Source organism: Pipistrellus hanaki, assembly GCF_964339955.1.
Source record: "Pipistrellus hanaki genome assembly, chromosome: 3".
NCBI classification, from domain to species: Eukaryota; Metazoa; Chordata; class Mammalia; order Chiroptera; family Vespertilionidae; genus Pipistrellus; species Pipistrellus hanaki.
This window is the reverse complement of record NC_140505.1, coordinates 148,116,973-148,135,827: the sequence shown is the minus strand read 5'-3', so window position 1 is coordinate 148,135,827 and position 18,855 is coordinate 148,116,973. Positions and strand designations below refer to the sequence as shown.

General features: G+C 36.4%; 1 protein-coding gene across 1 annotated transcript in view; it reads left to right on the top strand.

The window, feature by feature from the left end:
* The window catches only part of TMEM117 (transmembrane protein 117), a 426,011-nt gene that overhangs the window by 288,851 nt on the left and 118,305 nt on the right, over positions 1-18,855 (top strand). Inside the window, exon 5 of the mRNA XM_084876659.1 lies at positions 201-298. Within this exon, the coding sequence (XP_084732785.1) occupies positions 201-298 (98 nt within the window). The remainder of the gene's footprint in view (positions 1-200; positions 299-18,855) is intronic.

The window sequence follows — 18,855 nt, the reverse complement described above, 5'->3', positions numbered from 1 at the left end:
TATGCTCATTTTTATGTAAAGGATATGAACTATTAAAGTTTTTAACTAAAGAAAGCATATTCTTCTAATTTTTATCTTTGCATATGTTCCAATGTTAAAATACATACATTTTAATTTTCAATAAAATATAAATTATTTACAGATTTACCTCTGGATGTAAATTTCTGACAGTGCTAAATAAGTTTCTTTGATTGCTTCAGGTCACTGATATGATGCTTCAGGACAAGCCCTATCCTGATTGGGGGAAATCTGCGAGAGCTTTCTGGAAGAAAGGAAAGGTTAGGATCATTTTATTCTGGTAAGAGATTATTTAATTTATTGATTTATACCTTGTCTCATTTACTAAGTAACTTGGATTAGATATTTTCTTTAGATATATAGAATTCTATGTGGAGAGACGTTATAAATGTGTACTACGTTCCATTAAAATGATTAAAACCAATCATTATAATTATTCTATGAATTTCCGCTTACAAATTTTTACATATACACATTTACAAGATATATGTTTTGATAATATAGTGATGCATAGATTTTAGTAGAGGTAAGTGGGATTTTGACTGAGCAAAAACAAGATGTGATTTTTATCAATGGATTATGATATTAAAAAAGACTTCAGTAAATGCTAAATTTCCAGTATATTTGACATGATATAATTTACTTTGAAGAAGTTGTACAGAAAAGGAACCTCTTTACCAATCACATCTGGCTCATTGGAATTTCTTCTTGACAAAATTTCCTTTAGATCCCCAGCCCAATCATTGCAATTTAAAAAACAATTTATGTCTGATAGAACTTTGTTGTTATTTTTTTAGTGGCATCACTGTTATTTATGAGTATTTGAACAAGGTTAGACAGAAAAGATAGGAATGTGGAGAGAGCAAGAGGGCACCTTCTCCTGGCGGTGTGCCACTGGCCAAGCGCAGGGATTCAACCTGATTATGAAAAGTTATGTACACTGACATAAAGAAGAGTGTAATTAATGATGCCTTGAGCCTGGTAAATTCCAGCCTCTCCACCTGCCTTTTGAAATGAAGGCAAAATCTGTTTATTTTTGGATTTAATTTGGGGGCATAGAATGTTTTATGTGTAAACTAGAAAAATCATAGTTACTGAGTACTTGGAAAATACACTCTCTAAGATATCTTTGTGCTTTTGCACTAATCATTAAATGTTGCTAGACATAGAAAGCATTTTAAACTTATTTCTTAGCAGGTAAATAAAAGTAGATTTTTCAATAATGTAAAAATAAGGGAGAAACCAAAATGGCAGCATAGGTAAACACCTATAATGTTGCCTCACACAATAATTTCAAAACTGCAACTGGAAGACAGAGTAGACATGTAGTGCTGTGATAATTTGGGTGAGCATCTCTTAACTCTTACTTGGGAAACAAATGTAGTTGCTGGTGTCTTTTTCCTCCTTTGAATACCATGGTTATTATTATTATTACTAGAGGACCAGTGCATGAGATTTGTGCTCTGAGGGGAGTGAAGGAGAGTCCTTCAGCCCTGCCTGCACCTTCCCGTAGTCTGGGACCCCTTGGGGGATGTCTACCTGTTGGCTTAGGCCCAAGGTCCCCAAACCCTCCTTGAGTGGAGGCCAGGGTAAAGGGAAGCTTGGCTTCCTCCATTGCTGGGGGCAACCAAGCCTCCTGCTTGCTCCAGCTCCATGGCCACTGCCATCTTTGTTGGGTTAATTTGTATACTAGCTCCTGATTGGGTGGTGGGCTTAGCAGAAGGACAGTCAATTTGCATGTTTCTCTTTTATTAGTGTAGATATGTTTTATTGACTTCCGAGAGAGCAAAGGAGGGGGATGGAAAGATAGAAACATTGATGAGAGAGAAACATCATCAATTGGCTACCTCCTGCATGTCCCCCACTGGGATCGAGCCCACAACCTGGGCATGTGCTCCAACTGGGAATCAAACCTTAACCTCCTGGTTCATAGGTCAATGCCCAACCTAGCCAGGCACCATGGTTATTATTAAAATGAAGTTATTTGTTTCACTTTGATTACTGAAGAGCTAATCATAAGTGATTATTATCTTACTATACATGGTGTGGGAGACTAACATGGCAATAATAAAATAATGATAAAATGAAAAAAATTAATTAAAAAAGACCTAAGAATCAGAGGCAATATCAGTCAAAAGTGTTTCAGTAATTGCTCTTCTAACATCATGCTCTATGATATGTATGACTACTTGTGCACTTATACAAATAAGTGTATTTTGTTATTCACAATCCTTTCCAGTTTTGTAATGCTATTTATAATAAAATTAAAACACTGACAAAGAGCCATTTTGTCTGCTTTACCCTAGAATGTGATTGCTATAGCCTGAAGGTTTTTCCCTCCATAATTTCTATGTTGAAATCCAGTACTTTATATAATGTTATTAGGAGTTGGGTCCTTTTGGTGATGCTAGCACATGAGGGTGGAGCCCTCATGGATGGGATCAGTGCCCTTCAGCGAGATCTGTAGCCCTTTCCACCTTGTGAGGACACAGTGAGAGACACTGGCTCTGAATCAGGAAAAGCATCCTCACAAAATAAAATTATGTTCATGTCTTGATCTTAGACTTCTCAGCTTCCAGAATTGAAACAAATTTCTGTTGGTTTTAAGCAACCCAGGCTCTGGTATTTTACTATAGCAGCAAAATGTGCTAAGACATGGACCAATGAGTGTATGTTCCATGGGAGCAGATTCACATTCATATATGAAGGATGCTCTATTGATGGGAGTCTCAATGCTGAGTGAGTCTCCCACATGAAGAGCTGACGCTCTATCAGTAAGAGTATTCCTGCAAAGGATAGGTAATCTTTCAGGCTATAGGTATATTTTCACATTAAATGAGAAAAAAACACACACATCACTCCAAATTTTTAATCGAACATGAAGATTCTGTGACTCTACAGTTTTAACTACAAAAGTATTACACATTTTCTGCTTTATAATAGTCTACTTTATATTAATTATCATTTAATATGCCCTATATAAATCCATCATTATTATGAGCAAAATTTTTACACTAGATAATAATTCACGAGAGTTTTTTGCCTCACTTCCCAAATAAGAAATTAGCTCAAATATTTCCTCTGGGTGAATTTTGTCTACTTGCCTATATCCTTCCTTCCATCTCAACACATCTCTTTAAGTAGTTATGTATGCTTGATTAATAGCTGCCTCTATGGCTAAGGAAAAGCAGAATGGTTTTAGTCCAAATCAGATAGCTATACCCACTGAATCATTCACATTAACTTTAAACACTACACAGCCCATAGGGTCCAATGTAAGTCTGGCTACATCTAAGCACAAAGATCCAAGAATGTACTTCAACTAGTTTACTGTGTTGTCATATCATTTGGAGGTTTTCATTAAGAGGTAAAATATTTATTTATTCCTGAGAAATTTAACTCTCAGACATATATTAACATAATCCGACGCCCTTCTAGACTTAATTTTGCTGAATTAAGAATGAACCTTGATTTTATTAACTTACTTAAGTAAATATTTAAGTTGTGAGAACAATGTGGAATAGTGGTTTAGGAACACAGACCCTTGAGCCATCTGTGTAGCTTTCAATCCTGTCTTCATTACTTACTATTGTATTAATTACTACTATTTTAACTGGTTATGCTTGTAGTAACTCTGCACCAGGTGCTCTCCATGGTTCTGAAAACAACTTTGAAAGAGGAAAAAGGGAAGAGGTAACACCAGTAATGGTATGGAATATTCATTTCCAAATATAGATGTCTCTTTGACCTTCTCTCTCACCTTCTGACTCTCTCACTCTTTCTACTTCCTGTTTGACCCATAGGTACTAAGTTCTAAGTAGTTCTAAGTGATGTAGTGCTAAGTGAACTCAGGGAAAATTGTGTAAAGGAACTAGAGCCGAAGTATATTTTCAGGATAAGCAGAAACCAAATGGGGAGAAACATGGCTAGTAGTTAGGGTATGTAGAGTGAGGAGAGGCAAAAGTCAAGGCTACCATTGAGTGTGTAGGCTTGAGCAATAGAACAGGTTATACTATTCTAGGAAATAGGAAATGAGATAGGAAATGCTGATGGAGGAGGAAGCATCAGATGGCATAGTGACTTGAATGTATTGAGGTGATGTGCTTATAGAAATACCTAATAATCATTTTTTAATATGGATACGGTACTGAGGAGTGAGGGAATAGAAGTATGCCATAGAAATATAATTAAAATTATTTTGGTTTATATTTTTGCTCTCATATAGATGTTGTTACCTTTATGCATATGGTATATTAAGGACTATTAGTAGGTATAGAGTGAAATTATAAGGTCTACTGAGGTCAAACCTATAAAGTTCTTTTAATTGGGAATAGGCAGAAGAGGTATCTACAAAGAAGACAGAGAAAGAGGAACAAAAAGAATGAAAGGTGTATGTCATAGATGCCAGGAGATGAGCATGTATCAGGAGACATATAATGTCAACAGTCTAAAGCTGTAAATATACCAAATAAGATGAAAATCCAAGGTGTTCATGGGTTTTAATTCTAAGAGGACCATGAATGGTGACTTGGCAAGAATGGTTTCTTGAATGTCATGAATAGAAGCCAGACTTATACTCAATCAAGGTGTAAATAAGAGTCCCAGTAGCTGGAACAGTGAGCATGGTCAGAAGATGAAAGGACATCTATATTTAAAAGTGAATATTCCCTAGGAAGAATTTAAATAAATGTACTGGTTTGACTACTTACTGATTTGTCTTCTGCAGAGTATGTCTTTTTATTTTTAAAGGCAGTCATTAAAAATTATTTGCTGCACAAGTATTGCATTAAAGCCTCTTATGTTAAATTCTGTAGTGAATATTTACTATGTATGTAATTCTCATTTCTCAGTAGAAAGATGGAGAATAAAGAGTTGATAAGGGTTTAAGTTAAAATACCTTTAAATGTTTAAAGAAATGTATTATAGTCAAAATGGTGATGAAGTTCTCTACATATTTCTGCCTGTATCACATTACCTGGGAGCAGGAATAGCCTCTTACTTACCATGCTAAGACTTAGCACATGCCTGCCACACAGGAGGTATTGAATACATTCCTGTTTAATTAATTACGTTGGTGAGGACTTTCAATCTACCATACTCTATAATATTTCTGTAAATGTCTTCAGATAGAGTAATTTATTGAAAATGATAAAATATTAGTTAAAAGTATTTTGACCTTGTGATTAACTGATAAGAAGATTTATAATGCTTATGAATTACTTTTTCTGAAAAATATTTATAAATGATTATTTTCAGTACTTTAGAAATTACCTTGGTAATAATTTCTCTAGCCACAAATTCTGTGTTCTACCTACAACTAGAAAGTCCACTAAAACCATGTGGAGTATCTAACTATAGTGATGCAACATCATCCTCATATTGACCCTAAAAGCTTTTATATTAACTTATTTTCCTCATTTCATATAGATAAGTGAAATTTAAAGAAAAATAATTAAATAAGTTGGTCTTAAATTGCTTAAATGGCATTATAGACCTTTCTTTAATTGCTAAAACCCAGAATAGCAACATTGAGCTCCAAAACAATCCTTGGATTTATGAATCTTTAACAGAAAATGCCCTTTAATTAGGGCTTGGAAATACTGCATAGGTTTTCTGTGTAACAGTTATTGGTCGAATGGTTTATTCTTCTTCAATTTGAAATTGTATTGGTTGAATGGAATACTCCCCTGAGCCATGAATCCTCAGTTATACTTACTTAGTTTTTAAAGTATAAGCCATACTTTCAGAGGTCCCTGAGTTCATGTATAACTGCATAAATGCACAAATTTAAAATAGAAACAATAAGTCCTAGAAAAGAGAAAGCAACATTTAACCAAGGTTCATGACTTGATCCATTTTGGCAGTGTGAGACATGTTGGCATATCTTTTCATTCTTTCTCATGATTCATGCCCCCACTCTCAGCATCTTCAGTAAACTAAAAATGCAAGTATTTGATGTTAACAAAACAACAAATATTTCAATGACTCAACCTACTTAAAATCCCTGATACTTCATTCTTATTTCCTTGCTCTTTCAATAACATTTAGGTATTTATCTTCATTCTGCGAGTATTTAAAAAGTGACTACAATGCAAATGTTTCTGAGTAAAATGCTGCTATGAGTATGTTTTTGCTGGCATAAAAGTCATTTTTTTAAAAAAAAAGTGTGCATGTTTTTGTGTGCTTTGATCAAAACCTGCCCATTAGAATTAAGGTATACTCTTCAGGTGACAATTATATAAGAATAGTTGTAATTCTTCAATTATATAAGAATAGTTGTAATTCATCACTCCCATCATAACTGTGCATCCGCTTTTTTCATTCTGAATGGGGGAACAAACACAGGCTCAGTGTCACCAAAGTATAGCTGGTTGCTTAATACTCATGATTCACTATGGCTCACATCTGGTTCTGAGATGGGCAATACACAAACTCAATTTTGTGGTACATTAGTCACTGTTGGAAACTCACAACTGATTGATTTTCAAACCAAATTTGCTGGTAACTAATTCACTGATGTTCTCTACAGGGCAACTCTTTTACTGTTATCTAAGTGAAAGTAAATCCTTGCTTATTTCATGAGTCACTGAACAAAACTAAGCCACCTCCCTTAGTTTTCTGAGCACTGGGAAGGGCAGTTTCTTTTTGGGCTCAGACCAGAAAGATCCTATTCTCACTCTCATGCAGAATTAATTCCCCCCGGCAATGCTGTTTTCATAAATCCAGCTCTTGTTTTCAGAATATCCTATTTCTGCATTGTCCAGTGCTGGCCAGAGCTCCCTTTGTGAATGCAGTCTCTTTAGCAGAAGGGGTGGGTGCATTAACTGTATTGAAAGTTGAAATGCTTTGATGCTTGTTGCACTTAAGTGTAGAAGATATGCTTAGTGTAACATTTTTAATTTAGATCCATAAATTTTGAAAAATAAATGTTGCTCTCTGCCAGTCTTCTTTAAACCCATTCTATTGTTTTATGTAGTTCAAAATTAGCAAGATTTTAAGCAAACATTCCATAAACTCCTAGTATTATAGAGGCCAGAGAAAACAAGAATCATGATCCCAGCCCTCAAGAACCATGCAAATGATTTGGCAAGTCAAAACTCATATAACTGCAATGAATGGCAGATAACATGAGATGGTTTGCAACCAAAAATTTAATTATCTCACACTGTCTGTGATTGGGGTGGTCATGAAAGTGACTATGGAGGAAGTTGGACCTAATTAGGCCCTTGAAGAAACCAGAGGTCAAGAAGAGGCACAGAATCATGCTGAGTGAAATAAGCCAGTCAATGAAAGAGAAACACCACATGACCTCACTTATTTATGGATGATAAAGGACATTATAAACTGAAGAACCAAAAAATAGATATAGAGACAGTACAGCAACAAGCAGACTGTCAAATTACACCGGGGAGGTTAGGGAGTTCTGGGGGAGATAAGAGATCAACCGAAGGACTTGTATACATGCATATAAGTACAACCAATGGACTCAAAACTCTGGGGAGGGAGGGCATGTATGGGACGGGGGGAGGGGGAGCAATGGTATATGTACAAAGATAATAATTTAATAAAAAATATCAATAAAATATAAAAAAAAATACATTGACCAGTTCATCTACAAAAAAAACAAAAACAAAAGAAGAGACACAGAGAAGTAGAACCTTCAGATGTTGGAGGTTTAGCAAGTAACAAGAGTACTCTCACCGGTAGACTGGAACAGTCAGTATTCTCAGGTCCAAATGCAGGTGGGATATTAATAATATTGTTTAAGGCTGTTTAGATCAATGTACACACAGGGTCTTACCTAAAAATATGTCATATTTTTCAGGATCTACCAAAAACCTACTGATCACAATGAGGTTCCAAACTAGGAAAGCAACGATGTTGGCCCAGTGCTGAATCCCCTGGGATTGTGTCAGGGAAACTGTCGTTCTCTCCTGTCCAATGAGAAAAAGAGATTTACTGTTTGGTCTTTTATGCCCAGCTATACTGTGGAAGGGTATTTATGTGGATTTCCTACCTTGTTCTTTCACTGTGAGTTAAGAGAAGACACCATGCTTTGTTTTACTCAATATTACTATGGCCTACTAGCTGTGTAGTTAGTAACTGTTCCATTGCTGGTGCCAGAATAAATGAATACAACACTCCTTGGTAAACAAACCTAGAACCTTCTAACCTTTTTTAGTAGATGCTCTGGATGAGGAAATTCTAGAGAGAGTTTATCAGTATAAGGAGCCCCATGGGGTTACTTGGGGTTTCTCCTCCTTTGGGATTTCTCCCTCCTCTTGGGGTTGTCTCATTTGCATTACTGCAGCTATTACCATAACATGGGCCAAGCATGATATGAAACACATTCTTTGTTTCTCTTTTTCATAGTCAATAGAGTTAAGTTTTTCAGTAGACCAGCACTGAACGTTAAAAATCTCAAGAAGAAATGTTTTCAGAATGTACAGATCTAGCTCCTCATCTCAGGGATCTGAACAATTGCAGAGACTTTCTACATTTTTTCCACGTGCTGTTCTGGCTGATTCTTTGTGGTTTGAGCCACCATATTTCTGGCTGTAATAGAGTCCTTTATAAATAAGTCTAGTACAATGCTACAATCATATTTCCAGTTATAGGTTTGAGTTATTGTCCCACCCAGAAAAAATTCTCCCTTGTATGTAGCTTTCACTTTATCCAGAGTATTATATATGAACCATGCAGGAGCCCAAACCTACATATAACATCGAGTCATTTTCTATGTAATTCTTAACCATGTTACTTTTAAAGTCATTTCCTCTGTTGAATAATTCTATTTTAAAATGACTAGCATTTATTGAATGCTTCTGGTTTGCTCAGTTATGGGCTCTTCACAGTTTTTGTTTTATTTAATCTGCACCTTCACTGACCAGATTTTTATCATTATTATTTGTATCTTAAAGACAAACCCTGAGGCTTAGAGAGGTTGCATAGCTAGTGAGAAGCAAAGCTGGGATTTGAGTACAGACAGGCTGATTTCAGAACCTATACCATACTGCACTGAGCACACTCACTTATTCCAATATTTTAAGACATTTATTACAGTTAACAATGATTAGTCCTATTTTTCATATGTATATTAGCTCCATCCCTTTCTTTCTCCTGACAGATGGATTTGGGTTGACTAAAGACATAACTCCAAGAATTCTTTGAGTTTATCTACTTATGTTTTAATACTTTTATGTTACACAGATAATGAAACAACAGTCAGTTTAGTGATCTACTCAAGGGCACAGAATTAGTTAATATCTCTGTGACAATGAAAACTATTTCTATTGGTTCCTGGTTTAATATTCATTTTACTGTATTACATTACCTCACTTATTCATACTTTTTAAATCAATGTAATTCAAACTAAAAGAATTTGCTGATGACTGGATATGTTGAGTTAATAGTTCTTGTAAGCCAATAGTAGTAATCAGAACATTCTGTGTGGTTTAAATTGATGTAATTGTATATCATTTTCTCTCAATTACGGGAATTAGGCAAGAAAAAGATGTGCAATAAGTAGTTTAATATGCCAATAAAGCATGATGTATTAACAGAGGCTTCATTTAAGTTCTCATATGAAAAGCCAGTTGCTATTTTTCTTGTTTGTTTTATCTCCAGGAATTTCAAGGACTTAATTTCTTTAAAATGTATTTGCAAGATTGAAAGTAAATATTGCATTTGTTGTCTTAAATGTTACAAGTTATAATCACAACAAAAACTTGGCATTTTACTAGAAGTGAGAAGATATTAAATGTAGTCAGTTAAGGATTCTACTCCTTGGAAAATAGTGAGTTCAATGTTCCTCCAGAAAACATCTGCCAGAGAGAATGTTTAGATATTAATTGCAAGAATAGACTAGCTGATATCCAAAAATTTTTGCCTTCTAAAATTCTATAATTCTAAGTAGAAATTTTCTTATCTAAGGCTATTTATATGTTTGGACAGACATGAAGTGTTCAGAATAATGACTACAGCAACTCAAAGGAACATCTTAAGGAAATTTTCATCTTAGCATGCTTATTCTTTTGAAAATTATCAGCCATTAGAAGATATGCTTTGGGAAGATACTTAATGACATAAAAGGTGGAGGTAAAAAAGATACCTACAAGTAACTTTGGGAAATCATATTTTAACTGGGAACTGGAAGACTAAAGACTAAGGGAATTAGACATAAATAACTATACCCAAGTTGGTAAAGTTATTTCTCATGGGACATCATTTGACAATTCTGAACTTGCTTTACATGAATACTGGAATTAGTTAATGAATAAATGAATAATTGGTGGTGGGAGCCAGATTTGTCACTGGACAAGAGGGAAGTTACAGGAAAAAGGGGCCATTGGAGTAGGCTACCATGAACAATGTGGTACTAAATTAGTGTCAGGGACATCATTATGAAGTCATGCTTAGTTTAATATAGAGTAAAAGAAAGTTGCAGAGATAATTTTATATATATATATATATATATATATATATATATATGTGTGTGTGTGTGTGTGTGTGTGTGTGTGTGTGTGTGTGTATGTGTGTGTGTGTGTACATACATATATACACATATATATAACTTCATATATATGTATATATACACATACCTATATACACACACACACACACACACACATATATATATATATATATATATATATATATATATATATATATATTAGAACAAATACATATATTTCCTAGTTCTGTGTTGCAGAGAGGTCTTATAATGCCAATCCAGTAGAATGAGCATGCCCAGGGCCTAGGTCTTAGTTTCAAAAGCCATTCTCCAATAAAAGAAATCAGAGGACCTGGGAAAAATGACAAGTCTGGGGCAGATAATGTATAAATATAAGATGATCCTGGAACATCTTATCATGCCAAAAAAATAAGTGTTAAAAAATGAAATGTTGAAGACATGTCAAAGAGTCACGAGTAAATTTAAATAGCTCCCATAGCCAAAGTTTGAACAATTGGATCAACAAAATAAATGATATAATATGATCTATTAAAATCCAAAGTACCAAATAAATATCCATGAGCCCATACTATTATAAACAATTCATCAAATAAATAAATGGGGCTACTAGAGAAATTTCCCATACAGAAGAATTCTAAATAATTTATATAGATACTCCTCCTTTCAAGATAGTGAATCTTAACTCCCCCTGAGTATGGGCTGAATTCTGTGCCTGGCTCTCAAAGGGCAGAGTATGGAAAAGGGAAACAAGTAACTACTCGACAGTGGAGAAATCCAGAAAGTGTTACCCTGGCCATGTGTTTACATCAGTGATAAGTCATGTTGGTAACATGGATTAAGACCCCACATGTGTCTAAAATGCTGTCCTATTATAAGCATTTTATATGGATTTAAAAATGTTTAGAAATATTGTATCCTTATTAGATCAGAGACCAGAAAGCCATCTGTCTCCCCACCTTTTGTTTAACAATTTGAGAGGCCTTCTCTCAAATGATTAGGTGAGCTTCAGTTGTTTATAGAAGAATAACTTATTGTTGCCTACTTTTAGTTATATCTGAAGACTATAACAACTATACTGTTCATATGGTCAGTGTTCTAGCCTTAGAATAAGATTCTAACAGTGGACCTCTGATATCAGTTTTATCTATGGATATCATTCCCATCTCAGTGTAGTGATATCTCAGACATGTTACAGAAGTGCCAAGAACTTGCGATTCTTAATAGTTCATGTCTTCTTTATAAGCCTACTGTAGCTGCTAAGATTTGGAGGTACAGGGGATCATCACAAAATTTTAAATTATTAGTTAATGATACTACTGAGACTTTGGTCTAACTGGTCACTTTTGGAGGACTTAGTCTTATTTGGTTAAGTTTGTCTATTTAAGGTAGCTTTGTTTTTCAGATTTCCTCCTCCCACCCATTTTCTTGACTTTCTTGCCTTGCTTTTAAGAAGATGCAGGGGGAAAAAGCCTCTGGATCTTTACTGTGGAATCATTGGTTTAGCCTTGTCTGTGAACAGTAATGGCTCAGCCACAATTTATCCTGTCTGACCTTTCAAGCCCTCTTCTGGTTATGAATTCCATTTACCTTCCCTCTACATTCATCCCAAGTCTCTACAGTCCTCTTTCTTAATCCCATGCTTCTGATGTCCACTTCACGAGGTATCTGGAGCTGGTTCATCTTTTGTATTTAGCCATATCCCTCTACAAATGCCATAAAGCTGTGACATTATTATTTTACAGGAAAGACATGCCACCTTTCTTGGGCCAGAGGTGCCCTGCTGTGCTGAGTGCCATCATATTTATCTGGTCATTTCTACATGTCACCACATCCCCCTAAAGTGGGCCCTGTTGGTGTAGGGCAGTGTTTCCCAAACTTCTCTCATGATGAGAATCACCTGGTGGAGTTGTTAAAATACAGATTCCTGAATCCCAACTAAGAAGTGCTAAACTAGAATTTTTGGGAACATATAGGTAAAATTGTATACTTAATTAGTGCTCTAAGCTTAGTATACTAGTTAAATATACAATTTTAGTATATTAGTATACTAGTTAAGTATACAATTTTAGTATATTAGTATACTAGTTAAGTATACAATTAATATAATAGTATACTAGTATACTAGTATACTAGTATAAATAATAGTATACTAGTTAAGTATATTTAATTAGTGCTCTAAGCTTAGTATACTAGTTAAGTATACAATTTTAGTATATTACAATAGTATACTAGTTAAGTATACAATTTTACCTATATGTTCCCAAAAATTCTAGTTTAGCACTTCTTAGTTGGGATTCAGGAATCTGTAGTTTAACAACTCCACCAGGTGATTCTCATCATGAGAGAAGTTTGGGAAACACTGATGTAGGGGAATTAGGTCCATGCTATCTGATTCTTTCTCAAGGAGAAGACTTTAAATTTCATGCCTTGTCCATGTTTATTTGCCCTGACTCTCTTACAAACACACATACACTACACACACACACACTACCCACTCATGTGCACACACTTAAGTGCACACACACACCCCTATCCATACAAATATGCCCCAAAACCCACACATACATACACTTGAACATATGCACACACAAATATATTGAATTGATGGTAATCCTTGGTTCATGACACTTTCATTAGTGATCCTGCCAAGACCATCTTTTATCTATATATTTTAGTATGTCTTTATTTTATAGATTTTAATCATTACCAAGTTGCTTTAGTACAAACACTTTAAATTTGAATCCTTTGTTCTGTCACCTCACATCTACATTTACATTAATAACCCTCTCAGCCCCTTTATCTGTGACAAGTCCAGAACAAAGGGGAGCTGGGAATGAGTCAAGCTTGTTTCAAGTACATTTGTTTAACAAAGTCTTAATTTTCAAGAAAATTACCGTTGATAAATTTCAGGTATTACAAAGCATGTAAAGTAGGATTTGGACTTGGGAGCTTCCTTCATCCTTGTCTCTGAAATCCTCCCATGAGAGTGTGATCCCACACTCCCTTTGTCTGTGAAGCTGGTCTTGCTTCTGCATACTCTTTTAGTAACCAGACCATGCCAGAGGCAATGCAATTCACTATGATCTATCAATGCTTGGCAGCTGTCATATTAGGGCAAATGAAGAATTTCAAAAAATTACCATAGCTTTGTTCTCTTATGCCCGCTCCTTTCAGCCTTTCTCAGTCCTCCTCCAATCCTCTCTCCCCAAGGCAGTTTTTGGAAGCCTGAGGCAAGGCAGCCACCATCAACACCAGTTCCACTCTCTCCCCTGCCTGGAAGGGATGGGAAAGCAGAGCCCAGTGCTTTAAGACTGGCACGCACAATTTATTTGCATTTGCATGTTTGGGAAGGTGGAATCTTTGCAGGCTGCTTTTTCTTAGTACAGCAGTTTCACGTGTCTTTGTGTGGAGTGGTAAATTTGGGGGAGGAAAGGAAAAATACTCTATGTCTAAAAACATACTTTGTATGTTTTATCCAATTGGGGAAGAACACGTCACATTTAGGTTTCTCCTCACAGTTTGGAAATCCAACTGGCTGAGATTCTCTTACAACATACTATGAAGCAACTTTGTACTTAACATGAAATGTGAGTATCAGAGAGGAAATGATAGGCCAAAAAGCTGCCATGAAACTACATTAACATTTACTTAGTATACATTTGAATTTCCCCAGTTGCACTGAAAGAATAGCACAATGGAAGAGTTGCTGGAATTAAAAGAACAGAACGTTGCCAAGGTTGAAACTGTCAAAGGCAATTTAGTCTGTTTCTCCCCTCTTCCCCCGATCCCATGAATAAATGAGTTGGCTTGTTTCCTTTTAACATAAGATATATATACATACACTGAGTGGCCAGATTATTATGATCTCTGAACGCATAATAATCTGGCCACTTAGTGCATATCCTATATAATATGCAGAAATGTCTATTCTAGTGCCTATGTTTCTCACATGAGGGCTATATTTCTTTTTCTATTTCTTTCATTAAACATCCAGAGCAGCATGTAAATGTCTATAAGCAGCATGATGAGATGAAATGAGCATAAGTATGGATTTTTAAAATTATTTTTATGACATTTGGTAGATAAACCTGAGTTTCCTTCTGTATATGCTAGGGATGATAGCATCCACCTCATAGGGTTTTATAAAAGCTATGTGATAATATTTATTTTGATTTTTTAATTATAGTTAACATATTAATCATATCATTTTTAGGTGTATAGCAGATTGATTAGACATTTATATAACTTATGAAGTGTTCACTCCAATAAGTCTAGTACCCATCTGACACTTTAACATATGTGTGATAATATATTTAAAACACCAACCTTTGTAGAGGGTCTCACACACATTAGTACTCTTCCTCCTTCCCCTAATCCAGTCTGGTAACTATCCCACTGTGGGCACTACTTTGTTAAAGAATATCCCTATTGAGCAGAAAACCAGGGGAGCTCCATGGGTGTCTTCTACAGCTAAAATGGGATTACACCAAGCAATGGCGCTCAGTGTCCAATCCATTAATCTCAGAGACCTGCAGTTGATGCTATGATATTTTGCATAGAAAACATATACTGTGGTAAAGTCACTAATGAAGATACTTTATACTAAAATGAGTGGCCAGATTATTATAATCTCTGAACACATAATAATCTGGCGTGTGTGTGTGTGTGTGTGTGTGTGTGTGTGTGTGTATGTTAGAGGCCCCTGTGCATGAATTTGTGCATGGGTGGGGTCCAGCCAGCCTAGCCAGGAGGAGGTGGGACATGGGCAGTTGGCCAGCTTGCCTGCTGGTTGAACTCCTGCTCGAGGGGACAATTTGCATATTATCCTTTGGGGAAAATGCTACAATTACCTAGAGTCAGAAAGAATTACTACCAATGTTTATCCAAAAGTTTTCCTTTTTCCACCTATTTCACAATCTGTTCAGGTACTGTGGTCATCTTCTCCATGTGGGTAGGCACCAGATTGAGAAATGATCTCTCTTTCTGGGATAAGGATTGAATGACTGGGGCAGAGGTGAAAGTCATCGGAAATGCCCTTAAAATAGTATAGGTAGAATGAATGATTTCTAAAAGGTATAATATACAACCAGCAGACTCCCTGGGTTCAGTATCATAGAATTTCTTCTATCCTGAAGCAAGCAGAGTACCTCACTTTATATATTAAGAGAAAGAATGAACTCAATATGTCTCCATCTTTCTATCTATCTACATCTATATTTCTATTTATATATAGATCAACATATATTACATCATACAGAATATATAATAAAGATAGAATATACATCTTGCAAAATGTATGTGTTGAAATCCTAACTCCCAGGACCTCAAAATGTGACTCTGGAGATAGGATCTAATTAAGTTAAAATGAGCTCATTAGGGTGAATTGTAATCTCATATGATTGATGTCCTTATTAGAATAGGAAATTCAGACAAATACACACAGAAGCAAAACCATGTGGAGGCACAGGGAGAAGATGAACAAAGGAGAGAGGCCTCAGAAGAAATCCACTCTGCCAACACCTTGAACTCTAAGGTCTAGCCTCCGGAATTGAGAGAAAATAGATTTCTGTTGTTTAAGCCACCCAAACTAGTGCACTTGTATAACAGAAATACACTAAACATCAGACCAGCTCATCCTAATCCTCAAACAATTAGCGCTTTAAAAATTAACACCGTCTTACGTAAAACAAAAACAACTTACTACCATGGATTTTTACAACTGTACTGTCTAGAGCCTGGATGCCTTTGGCTCATAACATGCTATGCCCAATCTCCTCCATGTTCAATATTTGCATTTCAGAGTCACAGCAGTAGTTGATTTGCAAGAACATGACCCTGGGGCACTTTATTATTTGCAGTCGTGAAAGAAAAGATTCAATCATGTTTAGTTTATTATACTTATGAAAGCAAGAAATGGATTGTTAGATGTTAGACTTATTTGCAAGTTAAAACAAAGTGGGTTTTCAAGTTAGCTAGAAAATTCAGTTTACTCAAACAGCTCCTTTCATCTAACCACGTGTTCAGGCGGAACAGACAACTAAAAATAAGCCTCATACTTCTACATTTGAACAATAATACCATTTTATACACTTTGTATTTCCAAGGTACTTTATAATCTACATAAGACCTTTGTAAACATTTTCTGCTCTTCTGTGAAGCCTTCCTGGATCTGCCAGTAGACTCAACACTAATTGATCTCACATCATTCCGTTTCCCTCTTGCTGTAGCTTTCATTGCATCATTACTGGTTTGTTTAACTATGTGCTGATCTTTTCAAAGGCAGAGACTATTCAAGCCTGTTAATCTATCCCTTCACAGGGCCCAGCAGAGCTTGTGGCATACAGTAGGAAGCCAGTGAATGTTTGTGGAGCTTCTTATGCCTTCCAGAGGCACTATTTTTTTAAAATATATCGATATTTTATTGATTTTTTTACAGAGAGAAAGGGAGAAGGATAGAGAGTTAGAAACATCGATGAGAGAGAGACATCGATCAGCTGCCTCCTGCACATCTCCTACTGGGGATGTGCCCACAACCAAGGTACATGTCCTTGACCGGAATCAAACCTGGTACCCCTCAGTCCACAGGCCAATGCTCTATCCACTGAACCAAATTGGTTTCAGCAGAGGCACTATTTTTACAGCTACAGAACCTAAGATCCAGCAAGTTTAAATGACAAGTAGGTTAGGAAGAGACACAAAACAGGAAAGTTACTCTGGGGAAGGAGTGATATGGGAAGATGGGCAGGCAGTCAGAGGCTAGATCATCTGAGGTGTTGAGATTTTTGTTGTAAGGGAGTTGAAAAGCCATGGATGGTTTTAAACAGATGCATGATATGGTTTCATTTACATTTTCAAGGATTGCTCTGGCTGCTGAGGGAACCTAGGAGACTAATTAAGAGGACATTTCAGGCACCCTTGAGAGAGATATTGGTGGCTTAGGGCTTAGACTCTTGGTAAAGCAACTGAAATGAAAATATGTCGATTGATTCCATATATGTTTTGGAAGGACAACTGGCAGGATTTGCCGAGGATTTGGATATGAAGAGGTTATTTGTTCATTTGACCAGTAGTTATTTATTACCTGTGGTGTGTCAGTCACTGTTTTAGACAATGAACGTATCTGAGCAAAAGTAGAGAAGGTACTTGCTGTCAGAACCTGCAGTTTGTCTTCTAGTGGGATTATACAGACAAAAACAAAGAAACAAAGTAATGAATTACTGTATTCCCTTAGTATCCCTGGGGAATGGATCACAACCCACAGATGCTCAGGTCCCTTATATAAAATTAGTGGCCCAGTGCACAAAATTTGTGCACATTAAAAGGGGATTAATTAGAGGAAATATTTTAAAATTGCTATTTGTTCTTTCTCTATAATAGAAGTGTCAGAGATGAAAGAAATTTGGTAAAATGATATGAAAATCTTTCTCCTGTCAGAGTCTGAAATGGACAGGACATAGAGTCAAATCCCTGCCCACCTGTGTGTGCCTTGAAATTGCACAAGACCCAGACCCGGCTGGCCCCACACCCATTGGGTGAGATCCACACCCACCCGGCCCCACTCCGGTTAAGCCCTGCCAGATGGGGTCAGGCAGCTCAGGTCCCCTGGCCTGGCACTGGGCAGGGGGTGCAGCCTTAGGTACTCTGTCAAGTCCCCTTGAGCTGGAGGCACAGCCTCAGGTCCCCTGGCCCAGGCTGGGTGGAGGGTATGTCTTGATATCCCCTATCAAACCCTGCCCAGTGGGTGGGGTCACAGCCTCAGGTCCCTTATCCCGGCCCAGCACCATACAGTCTCAGGTCCCTGCTGATCTCTTGTTACTGCTTGTTACGGGAATCCCATCTCCTCTGTGGGCACAGCCATCTTGTGTTTCCAGAACCCAGCCTCAGCTATGCGTGCTGCCATTTTGTGATGCCATGAGGTTCAATTTGCATATTATCTCTTTATTATATAGAATGATGTAGCATTTGCCTATAACCTACATGTATCCTCCTATATACTTTAGATCATCTCTAAATTACTTAAAATGCCTAATACAATGTAAATGCTATGTAAGCAGTTGTTATACTGAATTGTTTAGGGAATAATGACAAGAAAAATGTCATACATATTCAGTACAGTCACAACCATCATAGGCCTAATTACACATAGAACAGGTCGGCAACAATGCAACAGTTATAAAAAAATATTTCTGTGCAGTTGGTCTAAGCTGTGGATGCTGAACCCATGGATCTGGAGGACCAACAGTAAAAGCTCATGATGATTTGTGCCTCAAAGAAGATAAAGTAGAGTGGTGACCTGGAATTGCCACTTTAAATTGGTTGGCCAGGGAAATTCCTATGGATATTGACTTAGAGAATCGAATGAC